This window comes from Mustelus asterias, chromosome 2, assembly GCF_964213995.1.
Source record: "Mustelus asterias chromosome 2, sMusAst1.hap1.1, whole genome shotgun sequence".
Taxonomy (NCBI): domain Eukaryota; kingdom Metazoa; phylum Chordata; class Chondrichthyes; order Carcharhiniformes; family Triakidae; genus Mustelus; species Mustelus asterias.
Window position 1 is genome coordinate 16,160,659 of NC_135802.1, and position 19,227 is coordinate 16,179,885.

General features: G+C 46.0%; 1 protein-coding gene across 1 annotated transcript in view; it reads left to right on the plus strand.

Annotated features, from left to right (window-relative positions):
* The window catches only part of ttc21a (tetratricopeptide repeat domain 21A), a 113,869-nt gene that overhangs the window by 48,766 nt on the left and 45,876 nt on the right, over positions 1 to 19,227 (plus strand). Inside the window, exons 11-15 of the mRNA XM_078229672.1 lie at positions 890 to 1,090; positions 5,787 to 5,916; positions 9,828 to 9,985; positions 12,345 to 12,566; positions 15,192 to 15,430. Coding sequence (XP_078085798.1) covers positions 890 to 1,090; positions 5,787 to 5,916; positions 9,828 to 9,985; positions 12,345 to 12,566; positions 15,192 to 15,430 — 950 coding nt within the window. The remainder of the gene's footprint in view (positions 1 to 889; positions 1,091 to 5,786; positions 5,917 to 9,827; positions 9,986 to 12,344; positions 12,567 to 15,191; positions 15,431 to 19,227) is intronic.

A 19,227-nucleotide genomic window follows, 5' to 3' on the forward strand; every position in this document is an offset into this window, starting at 1 on the left:
CTGAAATTCCCAAATTGTTTTTTTGTGTAGAGCTGAGCATTATTTTGGGCTAGGCGTGTGAAACAGGAATATGGCTAGCAGAGCTCACCATTACAAGATAAATCAGACAGCAACTGCTGCTTGTGTACATTTGTAGTTAAATGTGCAAGTCCAGAAGTTGTTGTCAGAGATACCCTGTTACTCCACAGGGTGCATTGTTGCAGTCCTTGCTGGTGGACATTTGGAATATTGCAAGCAATTTTGGGCCCCATATTTAAGGAAGGATGTGCTAGCCTTGCAGAGGATCCAGAGGAGGTTCACGGGAATGATCCCAGGAGTGAAAAGGTTGACGTACAAGGAATGTTTGAGGACTCTGGGTCTGTACTCGATGGAGTTTTGAAGGATGACGGGGGATCGCATTGAAACCTACAGAGTACTGAAAGGCCTGGATAGAGTGGACGTGGGGAAGATGTTTCCATTAGTAGGAGAGACTGGGGTCCGAGGGCACAGCCTCAGAGTAATGGGACAACCCTTTACAACCGAGATGAGGAGGAATTTCTTCAGCCAGAGAGTGGTGAATCTATGGAATTCATTGCCACACAAGGCTGTGGAGGCCAGGTCATTGAGTGTATGTAAGACAGAGATAGATAGGTTCTTGATTGGTAAGGGGGTCAAAGGTTACAGGGAAAATGTGGGAGAATGGGGTTGAGAAACTTATCAGCCATGATTGAATGGCTGAGCAGACTCGATGGGCCAAATGGCCTAATTCTGTTCCTATATCTTATGGACTTCATACTGAAATAACTGTAACAGCATGAACATGTGACACCTGTCCATTTGTTCTGCGCTAAAGACAGCTGAAAACGTCAGGCTGGTGTTTTTAAGAAACTGAAACTATATTTTCTTAAAGGAGCTGGCCTATCTTCAAGCAGTGTTAGCTGTAGATAAAGGTAAAGAGCCAAAGGTGATCATCAAGTTTCTGAACCGGGCTGTGGACATTCACTTCACTTCTTTGGAGGATCTTCCTCTTGGCTTGGAGTACTATGAGAAGCTCAACCCTGAGTTCCTGCTTGATATTGTCAAGAAACTTCTGGCCCTCTGTCCAGATCAGGTGAGTGCCAGCAACAACAAAACTACTTGCATTTACACAGCGCTTTCAATGCACCAAATGGATCCCAGGTGAACAAAAGAACAAAGAACAAAGAACAGTACAGCACAGGAAACAGGCCCTTCGGCCCTCTAAGCCTGTGCTGCTCATTGGTCCAACTAGACCATTCGTTTGTATCCCTCCATTCCCAGACTGCTCATGTGACTATCCAGGTAAGTCTTAAACGATGCCAGCGTGTCTGCCTCCACCACCCTACTTGGCAGCGCATTCCAGGCCCCCACCACTCTCTGTGTAAAAAACATCCCTCTGATATCTGAGTTATACCTCGCCCCTCTCACCTTGAGCCCATGACCCCTCGTGATCGTCACCTCCGACCTGGGAAAAAGCTTCCCACTGTTCACCCTATCTATACCCTTCATAATTTTGTACACCTCTATTAGGTCTCCCCTCATTCTCCGTCTTTCCAGGGAGAACAAGCCCAGTTTACCCAATCTCTCCTCATAGGTGCTTCGTTAGGGTGTAGAGACGCAGAGGGACCTGGGTGTGCAAGTCCACAGATCTTTGAAGGTGACGTCACAGGTGGAGAAGGTGGTGAAGAAGGCATATGGCATGCTTGCCTTTATAGGACGGGGCATAGAGTATAAAGGTTGGGGTCTGATGTTGCAGATGTATAGAACGTTGGTTCGGCCGCATTTGGAATACTGCGTCCAGTTCTGGTCGCCACACTACCAGAAGGACGTGGAGGCTTTGGAGAGAGTACAGAGGAGGTTTACCAGGATGTTGCCTGGTATGGAGGGGCTTGGTTATGAGGAGAGATTGGGGAAACTGGGGTTGTTCTCCTTGGAAAGACGGAGGATGAGGGGAGACTTAATAGAGGTGTATAAAATTATGAAAGGCATAGATAGGGTGAACGGTGGGAAGCTTTTCCCCGGGTCGGTGGTGACGTTCACGAGGGGTCATAGGTTCAAGGTGAAGGGGGGGAGGTTTAACACAGATATCAGAAGGACATATTTTACACAGAGGGTCGTGGGGGCCTGGAATGGGTTGCCGGGCAAGGTGGTGGAGGCGGACACACTGGGAACGTTTAAGACTTATCTAGACAGCTATATGAACGGAGTGGGAATGGAGGGATACAAAAGAGTGGTCTAGTTTGGACCAGGGAGCGGCGCGGGCTAATTGTTCCTGGTTTCTCGTTTCAAGGCTTCATTCTATGATCATCTTGCTGGTGCCAGTACAGAGTGAGACTGCGGATAGTTGGGAACCTGTCTCGGGGGCAGGGAATTCATATGGTGTTCGTGGAAGTGGAAATGACTAGGGTTGGGAAGCATTTCGTGATCAGGGCCATTGTGATCTCCTGGACTCGTTTCGATCGCCTCAGGGGGTCGGAGAGGAATTTCCCAGATTTGTTTCCCCATATTGGCCCTGGGGTTTTTCACTCTGGGTTTTCGCCTCTCCCTGGAGATCACATGGTCTGGAATGGGGGGGTGGGGGTGAGTTAATAGGTTGTAATGAACAAAGCATCGTAGCTGTGAGGGACAGCTCGGTGGATAGGATATTGGTATGTAGATAGGCTGGAAAATTGGGCGGGGATCCTGGATTCAGGATTCAATCCTGGACCGGGGAGCGGCGCGGGCTTGGAGGGCCGAAGGGCCTGTTCCTGTGCTGTATTGTTCTTTGTTCTTTGTTCTTTGTTATCGAACAAAATCTGACATGAGCCACATAAGCAGATGTTAGGGTGGCTGGCCAAAAGCCTGTCAGAGAGGTAGGTTTTAAGGGATGTCTGAAAGCAGGAGCGAGATAGAGAGTTGGAGAGGTTTAGGAGGGAATTCCAGAGCTTTGGGCTCAGGCAGCTGGAGGCTTGGCCTCCAATTATGGAACGATTAAAATTGGAGACGGGCAAGAGAGCAACATTGATCGCGTAATATCTGATTTCGCGCTAAACCGGGGCGACTAAAATCGGGGCTCCACTGTAGTTGTTAATAATTCTTTCAGATGAGATGTTAACTTGAGGCCCTTTGTGCTATTTAAATGGATATAAAAGAGCCTACAGCACTAGTTTGAAGAAGAGCAGGTATCTAATCAATATTTATCCCTCAATCCACAACACAAAGAAACAAATTATCTGGCCATTATCACATTGCTGTTTGTGGGATCTTGCTGTGCATAAATTGGCTGCTGCATTTCCTACATTACAACAGTGAGTACACTTCGAAAGTATTCCATTGTCTGTAAAGCACTTTGAGATGTCTAGTGATCATGAAAAGGACTGTATAAATGCAAGTCTTTTTTTCTTCAATTCTTGCTTAGCTGTTAAGTGTTTACTTTCTCGTAGAGTTAGTGCAATCTTTATTTTAAGTAAGATTCCAACATCAGGGGCATGGATAGGATGAACACAAATAGTATTTTTCCCAGGGTAGGGGAATTGAAAACTGGAGGGCATCGGCTTAAGGTGAGAGGGGAAAGATTTAAAAGGGACCTGAGGGGTAACGTCTTCACGCAGAGGGTGGTCTGTATATGGAATGAGCTCAGTAAGAGCTCTAACAGCACCAGGTTAAAGTCCAACAGGTTTATTTGGTAGCAAATGCCATTAGCTTTCAGAGCCCTGATCCTTCGTCAGATGGAGTGGATATCTGCTCCCAAACAAAGCACACAGAGACACAAAATGAGCTATCAGAGAAAGCGGTTGAGGCAGGTACAATAGCAACATTTAAAAAGCATTTGGATAAGTACATGGATGGGAAAGATTAGAGGGATATGGGCCAAACGCGGACAATTGGGACTAGCTGGGAGGGCAGCATGGTCGGCATGGACTAGTTGGGCCGAAGGGCCTGTTTCTGTGCTGTATTGCTCTAGGACTCAATGGCTGGAATTTTACTGTCCCACCCTCCACAGGACTCGGAGCGGACCAGGGGCAGATCACGGAAAGGATTTTATGGTTTCGGGATGAGCAAGGCCATAAAATCCCGCCCAGTGACTCTATCAAATGTCATTGTGAAGGAGGAAGAGTTTGGAATGAGGAAAGACCATTCATCTACTCAACCTTGTTTCTCACCATGACCTGCACACGAACCATTATACTTTCATGACAGAAATAAAGCTGAGGTCAGCGGCGCTAACCATTACAGCAGGATCAATTGGACAGAAACCGCTGTGTCTGTCATTTGCAGTTAAAGGTGTTGCTACCTGCAATACCCTGCTTCTCCAGAGGGTGCGCTAACATATTTGCTGATGATACTGAATTAGGAGCCATCGCAAATTGTGGGGGAAGATTGCAAGTGGACCTGGGCAGGCTACCTGAGTGAGCAGAGGGTTGGTAGAAGCAATCCATTCCGTGTAATGTGTGAAATAGTACATTCTACACAGTCCAAGATGCACTGGGGGATCCCTTGGAACTCCCCGCACAAGGACTGCACGGGGAATTTCCCAGGAAGTTTCAACTTCCATTGGGAACATACCCTGCATCTGGAATGGTCCGAAACTCTGATCATAAGAATCTTTTCCCCATGGCAGACGTGTCTAAGACCAGAGGGTTGAAGGTGAGGAGTAAGCTGTTGAGAGGGGATCTGAGGGTAAGTTTATTTCACCCAGAGAGTGAATACGCTGCCTGAGAGGGTGGTGGAGGCAGGTATTCTCGCAACATTTAAAAAACATCTGGATGTACACTCAGATCACCAAGGCAGACTAGGCTAGGGACCAAGTGCTGGTAAATGGGATTAGTATAGATTGGTATTTCATGGCCGACATAGACATGGTGGGCCGAAGGGCCTGTTTCTCTGCTGTTTGACTCTTAGACTTACTTAACAGAATAGTTATTCAGTAAAAATAAGAAGGGTTAAACACAGTTCTAACTCCTGGTAACTATAGCACTGAATCCCTCAACCCACCTCTGGACCCCATAACCTCCCCCCTCACCCCCCCCCCCACCAATTCCTTGACTAACCCCCCCAACCCCCTAACTACTCTCTCCACCTCCCACAACTACTGACCTCCTCACCCTCCCTTCCCATTAAGTACTGAACCATCCCCCCCGACTACACCCACCACACTCCCCACCCCCCCACCTCCAACCCCACCCGCCAACCCCACCCCAAGTCCCATTGACTCTTGGCCTCTCTCCAAATGTTCCCACCCGCCCATGACAATGCCCCACAGGCAGGTAGGGGGTGGGGGCCGGGGGGGGGGGGGGGTGGTTTGGGGGGGAGAGGGGGGGGGTGCGAATCCTAGCCAATGTGATTGATAATAACCAGATGAGCCGTTTTTTGTGATGCGGTTCGAGGGATAAATAGGCTAGGACATTTGGGGATAACTCCTCTGCTCTTCTTCAGAATAATGCTAATGCCACGGAATCTTCTACATCCACCCAAGCCGTGGCCTGGTTTTGACGACCGATGACGGTGCAGCACTCCCTCAGTACCACACTGGAGTACCAGCTTCGGTTTTTGTACTCGAGAACCCAGAAGCGTGAGAGCCAGAGTGTTCCAACTCTGCATTGTGCCCGATGTACAATTCATTGGTGCCAACCAGCCCATAGAATGCCGGGAGCCTCCTCGTTGGCAATGCACAAGGCTTATTTCCGTCACAATGCCTTATAAAGTCAGAGTCAAATCAAGTTTTGCAAAACTTGCTTTTGACAATAACAGGATCTAGAGTGCAAATATTACAACCACTGACTGTGTGTTATACTGTGATTCGTCTTTAGTCTATGCTGCAAGGACAACCTCTTTCTCCTCTACTGAGGCAGTCTGCAATGATTCTGGAGCCAGTGGTTAAGGCAGCCCCTGGGATTAGGGAACTTCAGTACATTGTGGCCAGAATTAGATACATGTCAGGTGAGGTAATTTTGGATAGATTGTTCATTTTATTTCTTAATTTGTACTCAGGCAGTGGACAAAAAACACATGTACTGCCCATTCCTGCTGGCCCCGATATCATTAAGAATGAACTGACTAATATGAATTAGAGTGACCTGTCGGACCAAAGAGGGTGCTGGTGGTGAGGTCAATGGCAGAGTTTACACATACCTCATCACTTGCAAGGGGATGCATCCTTTTTGATGGACTTTCAATAACTTTGGGCCAAAGCTAGCTGGGAAAATATTGGTGTGTTCGTGCCACATAGGCTGTGGTCTAATGGCCACGTTAGCAGTGGCTGCAAATCCCTTAATGGCCTCTAAATCTTGCGAGAGATTGCCTTTAGAGGAGCAGCTCCAACAACACTCAAGAAGCTTGACACCAGCTAGTTCCCCTCCAAGTCACTCACCATCCTGACTTGGAAATATATCGCTGTTCCTTCGCAGTCGCTGGGTCAAAATCTTGGAATTCCCTCCCTAAAAGCATTGTGGGTCAACCCGCAGCACATGGACTGCAGCGATTCAAGAAGGCAGCTCATCACCACCTTCTCAAGGGCAACTAGGGATGGACAATAAATGCTGGCCAGCCAGCGACGCCCATGTCCCACGATTGAATAAAAAAAATCATAGGCATCTACAGGCTGCCCTTTATTTTCCTTATCCTCAAAAAACACTCAGTTGTCAAATATGATTTCCCTTTCATGAAACTATATTGCCTCTGGCTGAGGTATTCATAGAATAGAATTCCTATGGTGCAGAAGGAAGGCCGTTCGGCCCATCGAGTGTCTGCATCAACCACTATCCCTCTGAGGCCCTATCCCCCTAACTCCACACATCTACCCTGCTAGTCCCCCTGATGTTATGGGGCAATTTAGCATGGCCAATCAACCTAACCCGCACATCTTTGGATTGTGGGAGGACACTGGAGCACCCGGAGGAAACCCACGCAGATACGAGGAGAACGTGTAGACTCCACACAGACAGTGACCCGAGGCCAGAATTGAACCCGGGTCGCTGGCGCTTTGAGGCAGCAATGCTTGCCACCATGCCACCCCAGTGCCACTCTAAGTGCGTTGTTTCTGAGGAATAGACACAGCATGAATTGAAAATCTTACACTTAAAAGTTGCACAAGGTGAAAAGTGGTAGGAAAAAGACTAGCTAGAGCAGGCCTGTACAACATTTTGTTCTGACTTAAGTGACAGATAGGGTTGAAAGATAGGGTTTGATGCAACTTTCAAATGAAAGTGAAAGAAATTTAACGAAACAAAATAAATGTTGATGAAAAATAAAACAATGTCACAGCAATAAATTGTTAAGTTACAAAACAGAGGAAGGAATAAAGATGACCAGAGCATGGCAGGGTCAGAATGTGTGTGTGTGGCTCTTCACTCGCTTTTGCAGGGTATGCGTTCCCACTGTGACACTGACACACATACACACATCCTGTAAACGAGTTTTTAAAAAATACTGTTGTCTGCTTCTTGCAACTAAAACATTGCTCTTCACATACTGGACAATCCTTTTCCCGTGCATGCTGTACTCCATAGTATGTGCATCCTGCCCTATGTTTGTGATTGCTCCATTCTTTTGGTTTGGATGGGTCTCTCAGTATAATGTATCTCCTAGTCTGCTCTGCCATACATATGCTCTAGCTGACATTTCACAACATCCATATTTCGATGTGTGTCTATCATTTTCTTTAGCGTCAGTTTCTCACTTTCAGTAGACTTGCTCTTACTGAGGGGGTCTCTCATGCCTAAGATTAATTTACCTTTATTAGGATAATCCTTTAGCTGTCTAAATTCACATGATTCTGCCAGCTGTATTACTGCCATCACGTATTGTTCAATGTTCCCATTATCACCCTGAATTCTAGTGTTGAATACCTATTGTTCATATGTAACATTCACTTGGGGGGGTTCAAAACGTTTGTTCTTGACATTCAAAATCTCTGCCATCTGTTTTCTCTACTCGTCAGTTAGATTTACAGTGGTATACACATTGTAGTAGTCCCTTATATCATTTTAGGCTTGTTAATTAAGTCTGCTGGAAACATCTTGTGATTGTAGGTGGAAAAAACTTTTCAATTTGATTGAAGATGGGATTGGAAAATTTACTGCAGCCATTTTTATTCATCCCATAATTTTCTTGCAGCCTTTGTTTGCATTGCTTTTGTCCTTTTGTGTCTGCTTTTCTTTTGCTCCCTTCTCAGCAGTTTCTTTTTGCAGATTTGAAACTCTTTGAGTTCTCATCTTCTCAGTGTCTCCTCTGCACTTTTCCAGTGTTCAAAAATCTGTTTTTTCTCCACTTATGTTTTGTGCATAAGGACAGCAGTTTTCATTTGTGCCTTGTCTCAGTGAGAGTCTTTATTCAACTGTGCTGAAATGGCAGCCTCATGCCTCATGACAGAGTCACATTGCATATTCGAAACCCAAACACACACCACTGACAGATCATGAAAGTACGTGCAGCATTGCCAAGTGCAGGATTAGGACACATTTCCCAGTTGATCCCATCCTTTAGCATCTCTCACTGAGAGTGCCAAAACAGAGCCAGAGAGCAGAAAGAGGCCGCTCAGCCCATCATGTCTGCACTGGCCAAGAAAAAGAAAAAAGAAAGTAGCTGCTCATTTTAATCCCACTTTCCAGTAGCTGGTCTGTAACCTCGCAGGTTACAGCAGTTTGGGTGCTGGGCCTTTTCAATGAATTGACATCGAGAACCCAGGAACACAGAAAGGTTCAAATCTGCAAAACAAAATACTGAAAAAAGGGACAAAAGAGAAGCAGATACGGAAGGACAAAAGGAATGCAAACAAAGGCTGCAAGAAAATTACTGAGTGAGTGAAACAGGCTGCAGTAAATTTTTTTCAATCCCATCTCTAGTTGAATATGATAGAAAGTACCCTTAAGTACAGGGAGATCAGACTGAGCTGCTTAAGATGTTACAGGGACTCAGTAGGTTAGATATAGACAAACTATTTCCTTTGGTGAGGGAATCTAGCAAAAAGGGGTCATAATGTTAAAATTAGAGCCAAACCATTCAGGAGGGAAATTAGGAAGTATTCCACAAACAAGGTAGTAGAAATCTGAAATTCAATCCCAAAAAAGGGGGTATGAGTTTAAGTTTATTTATTAGTGTCACAAGGAAGCTTACATTAACACTGCCATGAAGTTACTGTGAAAATCCCCAAGTCGCCACACTCCGGCGCCTGTTCGGGTACATTGAGGGAGAACTTAGCACGGCCAATTCATTTAACCGGCATGTCTTTCGGACTGTGGGAGGAAATTGGAGCACCCCGAGGAAACCCACACAGACACGGGGAGAGTGTGCAAACTCCACACAGACAGTGACCTCAGCCGAGAATGAAACCCGGGTCCCTGGCACTGTGAGGCAGCAGTGCTAACCACTGTGCCACCCTGCCACCCACATGGGGGCAATTGGCGCTTTGCCAACTCTGATCATTTGATTCTTCTTGGGCAAGTGCATTGAGGGATAGGCCAGGTAAATGAGTTGAGGTACAGATCAGTCATGAACTGGTTGAATGTTGGAGAAGCTGAATGGTCCATTCCTGTTCCTATATTTCTTCATAGTGCTACAATGGGTTCAATTTTGTGTCCATGAAGAAATGGATTGAGACTGCCTATACTCATTTTGTACAGGACCACTGGGAGGGGACTTCAGAACTGAAACCAAGACGCCATACATGAAGGGATAGATCAGCCCACTCCACCCAATTCACTGCCTCATCTTACTTATGTTAAATATACAAACCCTATAGGATCTGTGCCTCAGCATTGTGCAAGACTCATGGCCTGTGCTTTGGGAATGAGAGGGATAGAAAATGGATGCAGGAAGTGGCTTTCACGTAACCTGTTCTTCATCCTGTGCAGGTAACTTGAATACGGCTCAGACCATCCTGCAGCAATATCTCCAGCTGGACCCCTGTTATTCCGATGCCCACCTGCTCATGGCTCAGATATACCTGGCCCAGTGCAACTTCAAAGAATGTTCCCATTCTCTGGAAATGGGCCTTAGTTACAACTTTCAGGTGAGATCTTCCTCCTCAGCCGTAACCACATCCAACAATGAATGAACATTTCTGCCTTCACTGGAAAAAAAGGGATTTTTAAAAAAGTAATTGCATTTTATGCAGAATCACAGAATTGTTACAGCAGCGAAGGAGGCCATTTGGTCCATCATGTTTGCATGGGCTCTCGAAATGAGTAATGCACCCAGTGCTGCTTTCCAACCTTCTCCCCCACCCCCATCACCTTGCACATTCTTCCTTTTCAGATAATAAGCTAATTCCCACTTGAATGTCTCAATTAGACCATAAGACACAGAAGCAGATTTAGGCCACTCGGTCCATCGAGTCTGCTCCATGGCTGATATTATTTTCATCTCCATTCTCTTGCCTTTTCCCCATAACCCCTGATCCCCTTATTAACCAGGAACCTATCTATCTCTGTCTTAAAGACACTCAATGACCTGGCCTCCACAGCCTTCTGCGGCAAAGAGTTCCACAGATTCACCACTCTCTGGCTGAAGAAATTCCTCCTCATCTCTGTTTTAAAGGATCGTCCCTTTAGCCTGAGGTTGTGCTCTTTGGTTCTAGCTTTTCCTACTAGTGAAAACATCCTCTCCACGTCCACTCTATTGACCCTACCTCCACCGTACCGTCAGACAGAGTACATTCCAGATCTTAACCACTCGCTGTGTGAAAAAGTTTCTCCTCATATCTCCATTGCTTCTTTATCCAAATACTTTAAATTTGTGCCGTCTTGTTCTCAGTCATTCCACCAATGGGAATAGTTTCACTCTGCCCAGGCTCTTCATAATTTTGAAGCAAATCTCCTCTCACCTTCTCCCAGGAAAAGTCCTAACTGTTCCAATCTGTCTACGTAACTCAGCAAGAATGCTGGAACCATTGTTGTGAATCTTTTCTGCACTCTCTATAATACCTTCACACCTTCCCTAAAGCCTGGCGCCCAGAACCAAAGAAGCCAAACCAGTGTTTTGTATAAGTTTAATGTAACCTCTTTGCTCTTGTACTCAATGCCCCTATTCATAAAGCTGAGGATATTGTATGCTTATTAAATACACCCTCAACTTGTCCTGCCTTCTTCAATGACTTGTACACCACAGCCCCTCTGCTGAGGCTAAAGGGATCAAGGGATATGAGGGGGAAAGGGGGATCAGGATATTGAATTTGATGATCAGCCATGATCATAATGAATGGCGGAGCAGGCTCCTGCTTCTAGTTTCTATGTTCCTATGTTTCGAGTCAGGATGACCCTTCATCAGATCTGATCTTTTCAGACTTTGGTCACTTAGCATCGTGGAATAGTTTTAGCACAGCAGGACAGGTTTGAAGGGTTGAATGGCCTACACCTGCTTCTAGTTTCCATGTTTCTTTGCTGGTTCCCCTTTAGAATTATGTTATTTTGTGTCTCTGTGGCCTTCTTGCCAAAATTAATCACTTCGTACTTCTCTACATTAGATTTCATCTGCCACTTGTCCACCCATGCCATCAGTCTGTTTGTGTCCTTTTGAAGTTCTACACTATCTTCCTCAGAGTTCACAATGCTCCCAAGTTTTATTTCACCCACAGATTTTGAAATTGTACTAATATGTATCAGGAAGGGCAAGCACCCCAACACAGATCCTAGGGGAACTCCACTACAAACCTCCTCCCAGTGCAATAAACATCCATTAACCACTACTCTCTGTTCCCTGTCACTAAACCAATTTTGTATTCATGTTGCTCCTGTTCTTTTATTCCAGGAGCTATAACACGTCTGTTGTACAGCATCTTATCAAATGCCTTTAGGAAGAGTTCTCAGAATGTGAACCTTGACACCACAGAGAGTAATTAAGACAAATGCTATTTATGCCTTTAAGGAAATACTAGATAAGTACATAAGATAGAAAGGAATATGAAATAACTCCTCAGAGGCCGGTATCCCTTCACCAGATTCTCTTTACTTAGAAACTTATCTCCAGTCCTAAGAGTGCTTCAGGTACAAAGTCAGAATCTGGAGTGTTAGTAGCCCTGATGCTCCTCATATTATGTACACAGGTGAGACTCCCTGTTTGGGCAGGCAATCATTACCTCAATCAGGGAGCTCATACTCCAAGAGGGTCTACCTCATGGGTCTCGTTCACGGTCATTACAGAATGGAAGGATATGCTGATGGGGTTAGATGAATAGAATGTGGTGCATACACGGTAGCATTGGCCATTTGGGCTGAATGGCCTATTTTTATGCTGCAAAGTCTATGCCATTTTTTTACATTATTATTCTGTGATGAGGCAAAGGAGTCCTTTTCACCCAGGCCACAGGACATTGTTTTGTAAATGTTTCTGGTTGATGGAGGTGCAAGTTGTGTTTTTGCTCAACTTTGCAGGTCAGAGATCACCCCATCTACCATCTGATTAAAGCCAGAGCCCTGAAGAAGATGGGTAAGATCTCGGAAGCCATAACAACGCTAAAGATGGCGATCAGTCTGCCGGGGGTGAGGAGAGGCTCCATAGGAAGGGGGAAATGGGCATCGGGCAACATCAGTATGAGTGACAGTGTCTCTGTGTATCTGGAACTGGCAGAGGCTCAGCACTGGAATGGTGAACAGGTACTGTGCCCCGCAATGTTCAAAACTTACCACAACAACAACTTACATTTATATACCGCGGTTAATGTAGTTAAACAGTTCCAGGCCGTGGCTAACAAATTGTATATTTTGGAAAGAAAAACTAGGAAATGCTGGAAATCTGCAGAGATGTTGACTGGTGTACACCTCACTCTGTAGATTCCCAACAGTTCTGCTTTTTTTCTCCAGTCTGCAACAACAACAACTTGCATTTATGTAGCAGCTTTCATGTAGTAAAAATGTCCCAAGACTCTTTACAGGAGTGCTATCAAAACACTTGACACCTAGGATAAAAGGAGAGATGTGGCAGGTTTTAACAAGTGTCTTAAAGTGAGGACAGAGAGGGTCAAGAGGCTCGGATAGCCGAAGGGGAATCTCAGAGTTTGGGGTCTAGGCACGGCCGCCAGTGCACCAATGGAGGAATTATCAAAATCGGTCACACTCAGCAGGCCAGAATTGGAGAAGGGCTGTTTTGGTCGCCTTGCTATAGGGAACTGGAGAGAGGGCAGAAGAGATTTACAAGGAATTTGCCAGGACTCAAGGGGCTGAGTTAAAGGGGGAGATTGGACAGGCTAGGACTTTTTTCTTTGGAGCATAGGAGACTGAGGGGTGATCTTATAGAGGTGTATAAGATCATGAGAGGCATGGATAGGGTGAATGCACTCAGTCTTTTTCCCACGGTTGGGGAATCGAGAACTAGAGGGCATAAGTTTAAGTTAAGAGAGGAAAGAATTAATGGGAACTTGAGGAGCAACTTTGTTACACAGAGGGTGGTACGTGTGTGGAATGAACTGCCGGAGGAAGTGGTTGAGGCAGGGACATTGACAACATTTAAAAAGACAGATACATGGGTAGGAAAGGTTTAGAGGGATACGGGCCAAATGCAGGCAATTGGGGTTAGCTTAGATGGGCATTTTGGTCGGCATAGACCAGTTTGGGCCGAAGGGCCTGGCTCTGTGCTATAGACTCTATGATTCTGTGTTGGAGTGGAGGAGGTTACAGAGATCACTTTGCATGGGGAGCGCGTCGTTTTCTTTCTTCACAGTGAGAGGAGGCTTGTGCACAGCATAAACTTCAGTATGGATGAGTAGGGACAAATGGTCTCTTTCTGTGCTGACTTTGGGCAGAATTTTGCACCCCCCCCAGCATTTTTATGGGAAGCAAGTGGGTGTATGAGGGGACCTGTAAAATTCCTCAGGTTGCCTTCTAACTAAGCTTCAGCCCACCCTGGCTTCTCGGCAGTTCACCCTTGTCCCAATTGCAACCTATGGGTGGCCAATTAATGACCACCCAAGAAATGTTCCCCACCCAGCCTCAATTTTCAGAGAAGCTCAGGGCAGGGCGGAAGCCCAAAAAGTGACTCTCTTCAGGCCTCAGGCAGGGAGGGAGTGCGTGCCTCCATCAGCAGCATCCTTTCAACTTTGGGCACATCCCCAAATTCTCCCCCACAGACAGCTCCTGAACATCTTCATTCCTGTTGGTCACCTGTGAGAACTTTGAAGTGGCCTGGTCATTTTAACCTTCATGTCCCCTGGTCACCTGGTAGGCTTTTAAATCACAGTAACATTCCATTTTGCATCAGGGATTTCTCTTTCTCTCTCTCAGAAGCTACAGGTGTGAGCAGACCCCTTTGAAGTGCGCTGACTGTCAGAAGACAGTCACTTCCACTGGGAGGGGGGTGGGATATTCCCATCTCCACAGCTGTTCACTCAGCCTCATTGTTTTAATATTGCATTTATTTTGGGTCTCTGAGTCTTTATAAAAAAAACTCAGTCTTTGAAATTCCTTCAAACCATTTGAAAACCTTTCTTTCCATTCAATTTCAGTCCATTTGATTGACAGCTTAATGGTTTTAATCATGATGCAATCAACTGTGTTACTTTACCTTTCCCTACACACTTGAATGCATCTCAAGTGCCCGAATGGCCTACCCTGGCAGGATTTCCTCTCCAAGGCTGCCATGGGTTAGGCTGTGAGCTGTCTCTCCTAGAAAGTGGTGGTGATCACCTTAGAGTCCTCCCTCTTTTCACCTCACCGTCTCTCTCTTCCTCCTTCCCTCCAGCTCTTACCTGTGTCAGCCAGGTCCCATTTCTTCTGGCAGGGTGATTCCACAACAGAAATTAGAACTCGGCTGTTCACTAATGATGACAGGAAGCACTTCTTAAAGGATTGTGGAAATCTGGAACAGTCAGCCACAAACTGCTGTTGAGGGTCAGTGGCAACTGGAAATTTCAAAACTGACATTGATAGATCTTTGTTCAGTAAGGGTACAGGGAACCAAAGCGGATAGAGTAAAGATACAGATTGGCTATAATCTAATTGAATGGCAGAATAGGCTCAAGAGGTTGAATGGTCTAGTTCTGTGCCTTTGGCTGTAACTTAAATGGGAACCTACAGACAATGACATTACACTCTATGACTCTATGCGCGCCTTTAGTGATAGATATTGTCGGTGCAGACTCGATGGGCCAAAGGGCCTTTCCTGCAGTATAGGACTCTATGACTCCCACCCCCAATCAGGTGGCAGGGCTGAGAAACACTGCCAAGGTAAGCTTGGTGGGTCATTGTAAATGCAACACCTGCTAATTGTACAAATTGCCTTTCCAGGATGAAGCTGCCAAAGTCATGCAAGATGCGATCCATGAGTTTGCCGGGACACCCGAAGAGACCCGAATCACCATCGCCAATGTCGATTTGGCTTTCAGCAAGGATGACGTGGATAGTGCGTTCAGCATGCTCAGGAGCATCCTGCCCGAGCAGCAGTATTACATTGAAGCCCAGAAGAAGCTGGCACAGATCTACCTGCACAAGCAGAAGGATAAGAGGCTTTATATCAAATGTTACATGTATGTAAAAGATGCGTATCAGTTGGTGGGCAACCTGTGGCCCATGGGCTGCATGCGACCCATCCATGTTCTAATTGTAAGGCATTTTGTTGACCGATGCCCACATGCAGGGTTGCCAGATTCCACTGGGTCCTTCCGCATAGTGTTTTTCCTTGTGGCATTACTAAAGTCATTCACACATAAAGTAAGGGCACGTGAAGTGAGATGCATGCTGGTTGCACACAATGGACGCGATCTTACTGGCCGTTCACGCTCCCGTCACAGTGAGTTTGGAGAATTTGACGGCCAGCCAAATCTCCATCCATTACAGCGGGATGAGACAATCCCACTGGCTCGAACGGTGGCAAGATAATAACTGTGAGAGCCATGCTCTCCCTCTGTATATAATCAAAGCGCTGCTATGATTCAATCGACATTCCCTGCCAATTCTAGGTACACAAGCGTGGTTAGCATAATCCTGGGAGATCATCTTGGTTACCATGCTGCTGGATGTGGCCGGTTGCAATTTTTGATGTTACTTTTTGTACTTCAAGTTAGCTAAGCGTCAATATCTTAGTTTTTACCATTTGATGTTGATGACAGTTCTATTAATATATGAATGATTAAGCATTTTCTATAACTCATTAAGAAATATTCGGCATGTATTAAATGTACTTAATCATATTCATGGGGTCGTGGTTGGTAAAATTTCAATCTTGCGACCCACTGAGGTGAAGGAGGGACACTCAGGCAGCCCACTCATCAGCTTAGATTGTCCATCACTGGTATAGAAGGAAAACACCAAAAAGCTGAAAACTTGAAATGTCATTGAGGCACCGATAGTAACTGGGGCGGGTTATATACAGGCAGGGGTTTGGTCGGACACATGTTGAGTGGAGCTTCAACTCTGGTGAGGGTGGGGACACAATGAGTGCGGGGTCTTTGGATAAGGGGTCAAGAAAGTAAGCTTTGTGGTGCGGGTTGGAGGTTGGCGGTGGATAATGGTTTGGGAAGAATTCCTGCTCCTGTTGGACCACAAGCAGTGCTGTAAAGGCCCACACCTTTTTCAATAAGCAATCATCACCTCCCATCAGCTGTTGGGTTTCGCAAGGCCTGGGAATCTTGGTTGGTAAAGATTAAACCTAGAAGACAGGTTAAATATAAGGCATGTAACATTACTATGATATTTACATTGTCAATCTATCTGCTCAAATAGATTGCCCATCCCAACTAGAAGTGGGTAGGTTGGAGGAGGGTTGAGGTTGGTTTTGAAATTTTACATGTTTTAACATTTCACCAGACCATAAACCTCCCAGAACAGTTATGCACGCAGGAAATATCAGTCAGAATGTGAAAGAGAAAGGGAGTGGAACTTCCATCAAAACCCCAAATTATACTTCTCCTCGTTTCCCTCAACCGGACAGTTCTCGACGAGGCAGATTCACCTGAGACAACCTCATTCTGTTCAGGTGCTAATGATGTAAAACACAGAATAAATCTCATTGCCGGGAGCTTACGAACAAAAGGAACCCATCTGGCCTGTTTCAGGTCGATCAGACTGCTTTCCATCATCCAGTTTGTCCTCTTTAAACTTGTCAAACACATAGTAAAATAATTAGGAACACAGGAACTGTTGGATGAAGCAAACAATGAGGTCCATCTAATCCAACAATTGCATGATAAATCAGTGAGGAAGCTTTTGGCCAATCACATCAATCTCCATCAATTGACCTGTGTGGTGATGGACCCAAGCTGGACATGGAGAAGACCCTCAGTGATGGAGACCATAGGCTGGAGGCGGACAGGCATGCAATTTGGTGCCGCTGACTACTGTCATGGTGGCTCAGGATCAGATTGACTGCCATTGTGAAGCAACAAATGGCCAATGGCCCAGAAGATTTGAGTGAACAAAGAACAATACAGCACAGGAACAGGCCTTTCGGCCCTCCAAGCCTGCGCCGCTCATGTGCCCAACTAGACCATTCGTTTGTATCCCTCTATTCCCAGTCTGTTCATGTGGCTATCTAGATAAGTCTTAAACGATCCCAGCGTGTCCGCCTCAATCACCTTGCTTGGGAGTGCATTCCAGGCCCCCACCACCCTCTGTGTAAAATACGTCCCCCTGACATCTGTGTTGAACCTTGCCCCACTCACCTTGAACCTGTGACCCCTTGTGTTCGCCACCTCCGACCTGGGAAAAAGCTTCCCACTGTTCACCCTATCTATGCCCTTCATAATTTTATACACCTTTATTAGGTCGCCCCTCAACCTCCGTCTTTCCAGGGAGAACATCCCCAGTTTACCCAATCTCTCCTCATAGCTAAGACCCTCCATACCAGGCAACATCCTGGTAAACCTTTTCTGTACTCTCTCCGAAGCCTCCACATCCTTCTGGTAGTGTGGCGACCAGAACTGGACGCAGTATTCCAAATGTGGCCGAACCAACGTTCTATACAGCCGCAACATCATATGCCAACTTTCATATTCTATGCCCCGTCCAATAAAGGCAAGCATGCCATATGCCTTCTTCACCACCCTCTCCACCTGTGCTGCCACCTTTGAGGATCTGTGGACTTGTACACCCAGGTCCCTCTGTGTGTCTGTACTCCTGATAGTTCTGCCATTTATTGTATAGCTCCCCCTTACATTAGATCTACTGAAATGCATCACTTCGCATTTATCTGGATTAAATTCCACCTGCCATTTCTCCGCCCAATGTTCCAGCCTATCTATATCCTGCTGTATTCTCTGACAATGTTCATCACTATCCGCAACTCCAGCAATCTTCGTGTCGTCCGCAAACTTACTGATCACACCAGCTACATCTTCCTCCAAATCATTTATATATATCACAAACAGCAGAGGTCCCAGTACAGAGCCCTGCGGAACTCTACTAGTCACAGACCTCCAACCGGAGAAAGACCCCTCCACTGCTACCCTCTGTCTTCTATGGCTAAGCCAGTTCTCCACCCATCTAGCTAGCTCGCCTTTTATCCCGTGAGCTTTAGCCTTTTGCACCAGCCTGCCATGAGGGACCTTGTCAAACGCTTTACTAAAATCCATATAGACGACATTCACGGCTCTTCCCTCGTCAATCGTTTTTGTCACCTTAGAATCTTAGAAATCCTACAGTACAGAAAGAGGCCATTTGGCCCATCGAGTCTGCACCGACCACAATCCCACCCAGGCCCTACCCCCATATCCCTACATATTTACCCGCTAATCCCTCTAACCTACGCATCCCAGGACACTAAGGGCAATTTTAGCATGGCCAATCAACCTAACCTGCACATCTTTGGACTGCACCTCCTCAAAAAACTCAACCAAATTTGTGAGGCATGACCTCCCTCGTACAAAACCATGCTGCCTATCGCTAATGAGATTATTCAGTTCTAAATGCACATATATTCTATCTCTAAGAATCTTCTCCAACAATTTCCCTACCACGGACGTGAAGGGATAGGGATGTTTTGCGGCAATTGTATAGGGTATTGGTGAGGCCACACCTGGCGTATTGTGTGCAGTTTTGGTGTCTTTACCTGAGGAAGGATGTCCTTGCTATAGAGGGAGTGCAGCGAAGGTTTACCAGGCTGATTCCTGGGATGGCAGGTCTGTCATATGGGGAGAGACTAAATCGGTTAGGATTATATTCGCTGGAGTTTAGAAGAGTGGGAGAGGATTTCATAGAAACTTATAAAATTCTAACAGATCAAAAAGAATGTTCCTGATGGTGGGGGAGTCCAGAACTAGGGGTCATAGTTCGAGGATAAGGGTTAAACTTTTTAGAACTGAGATGAGGAGAAATTCCCGGAGAGTGG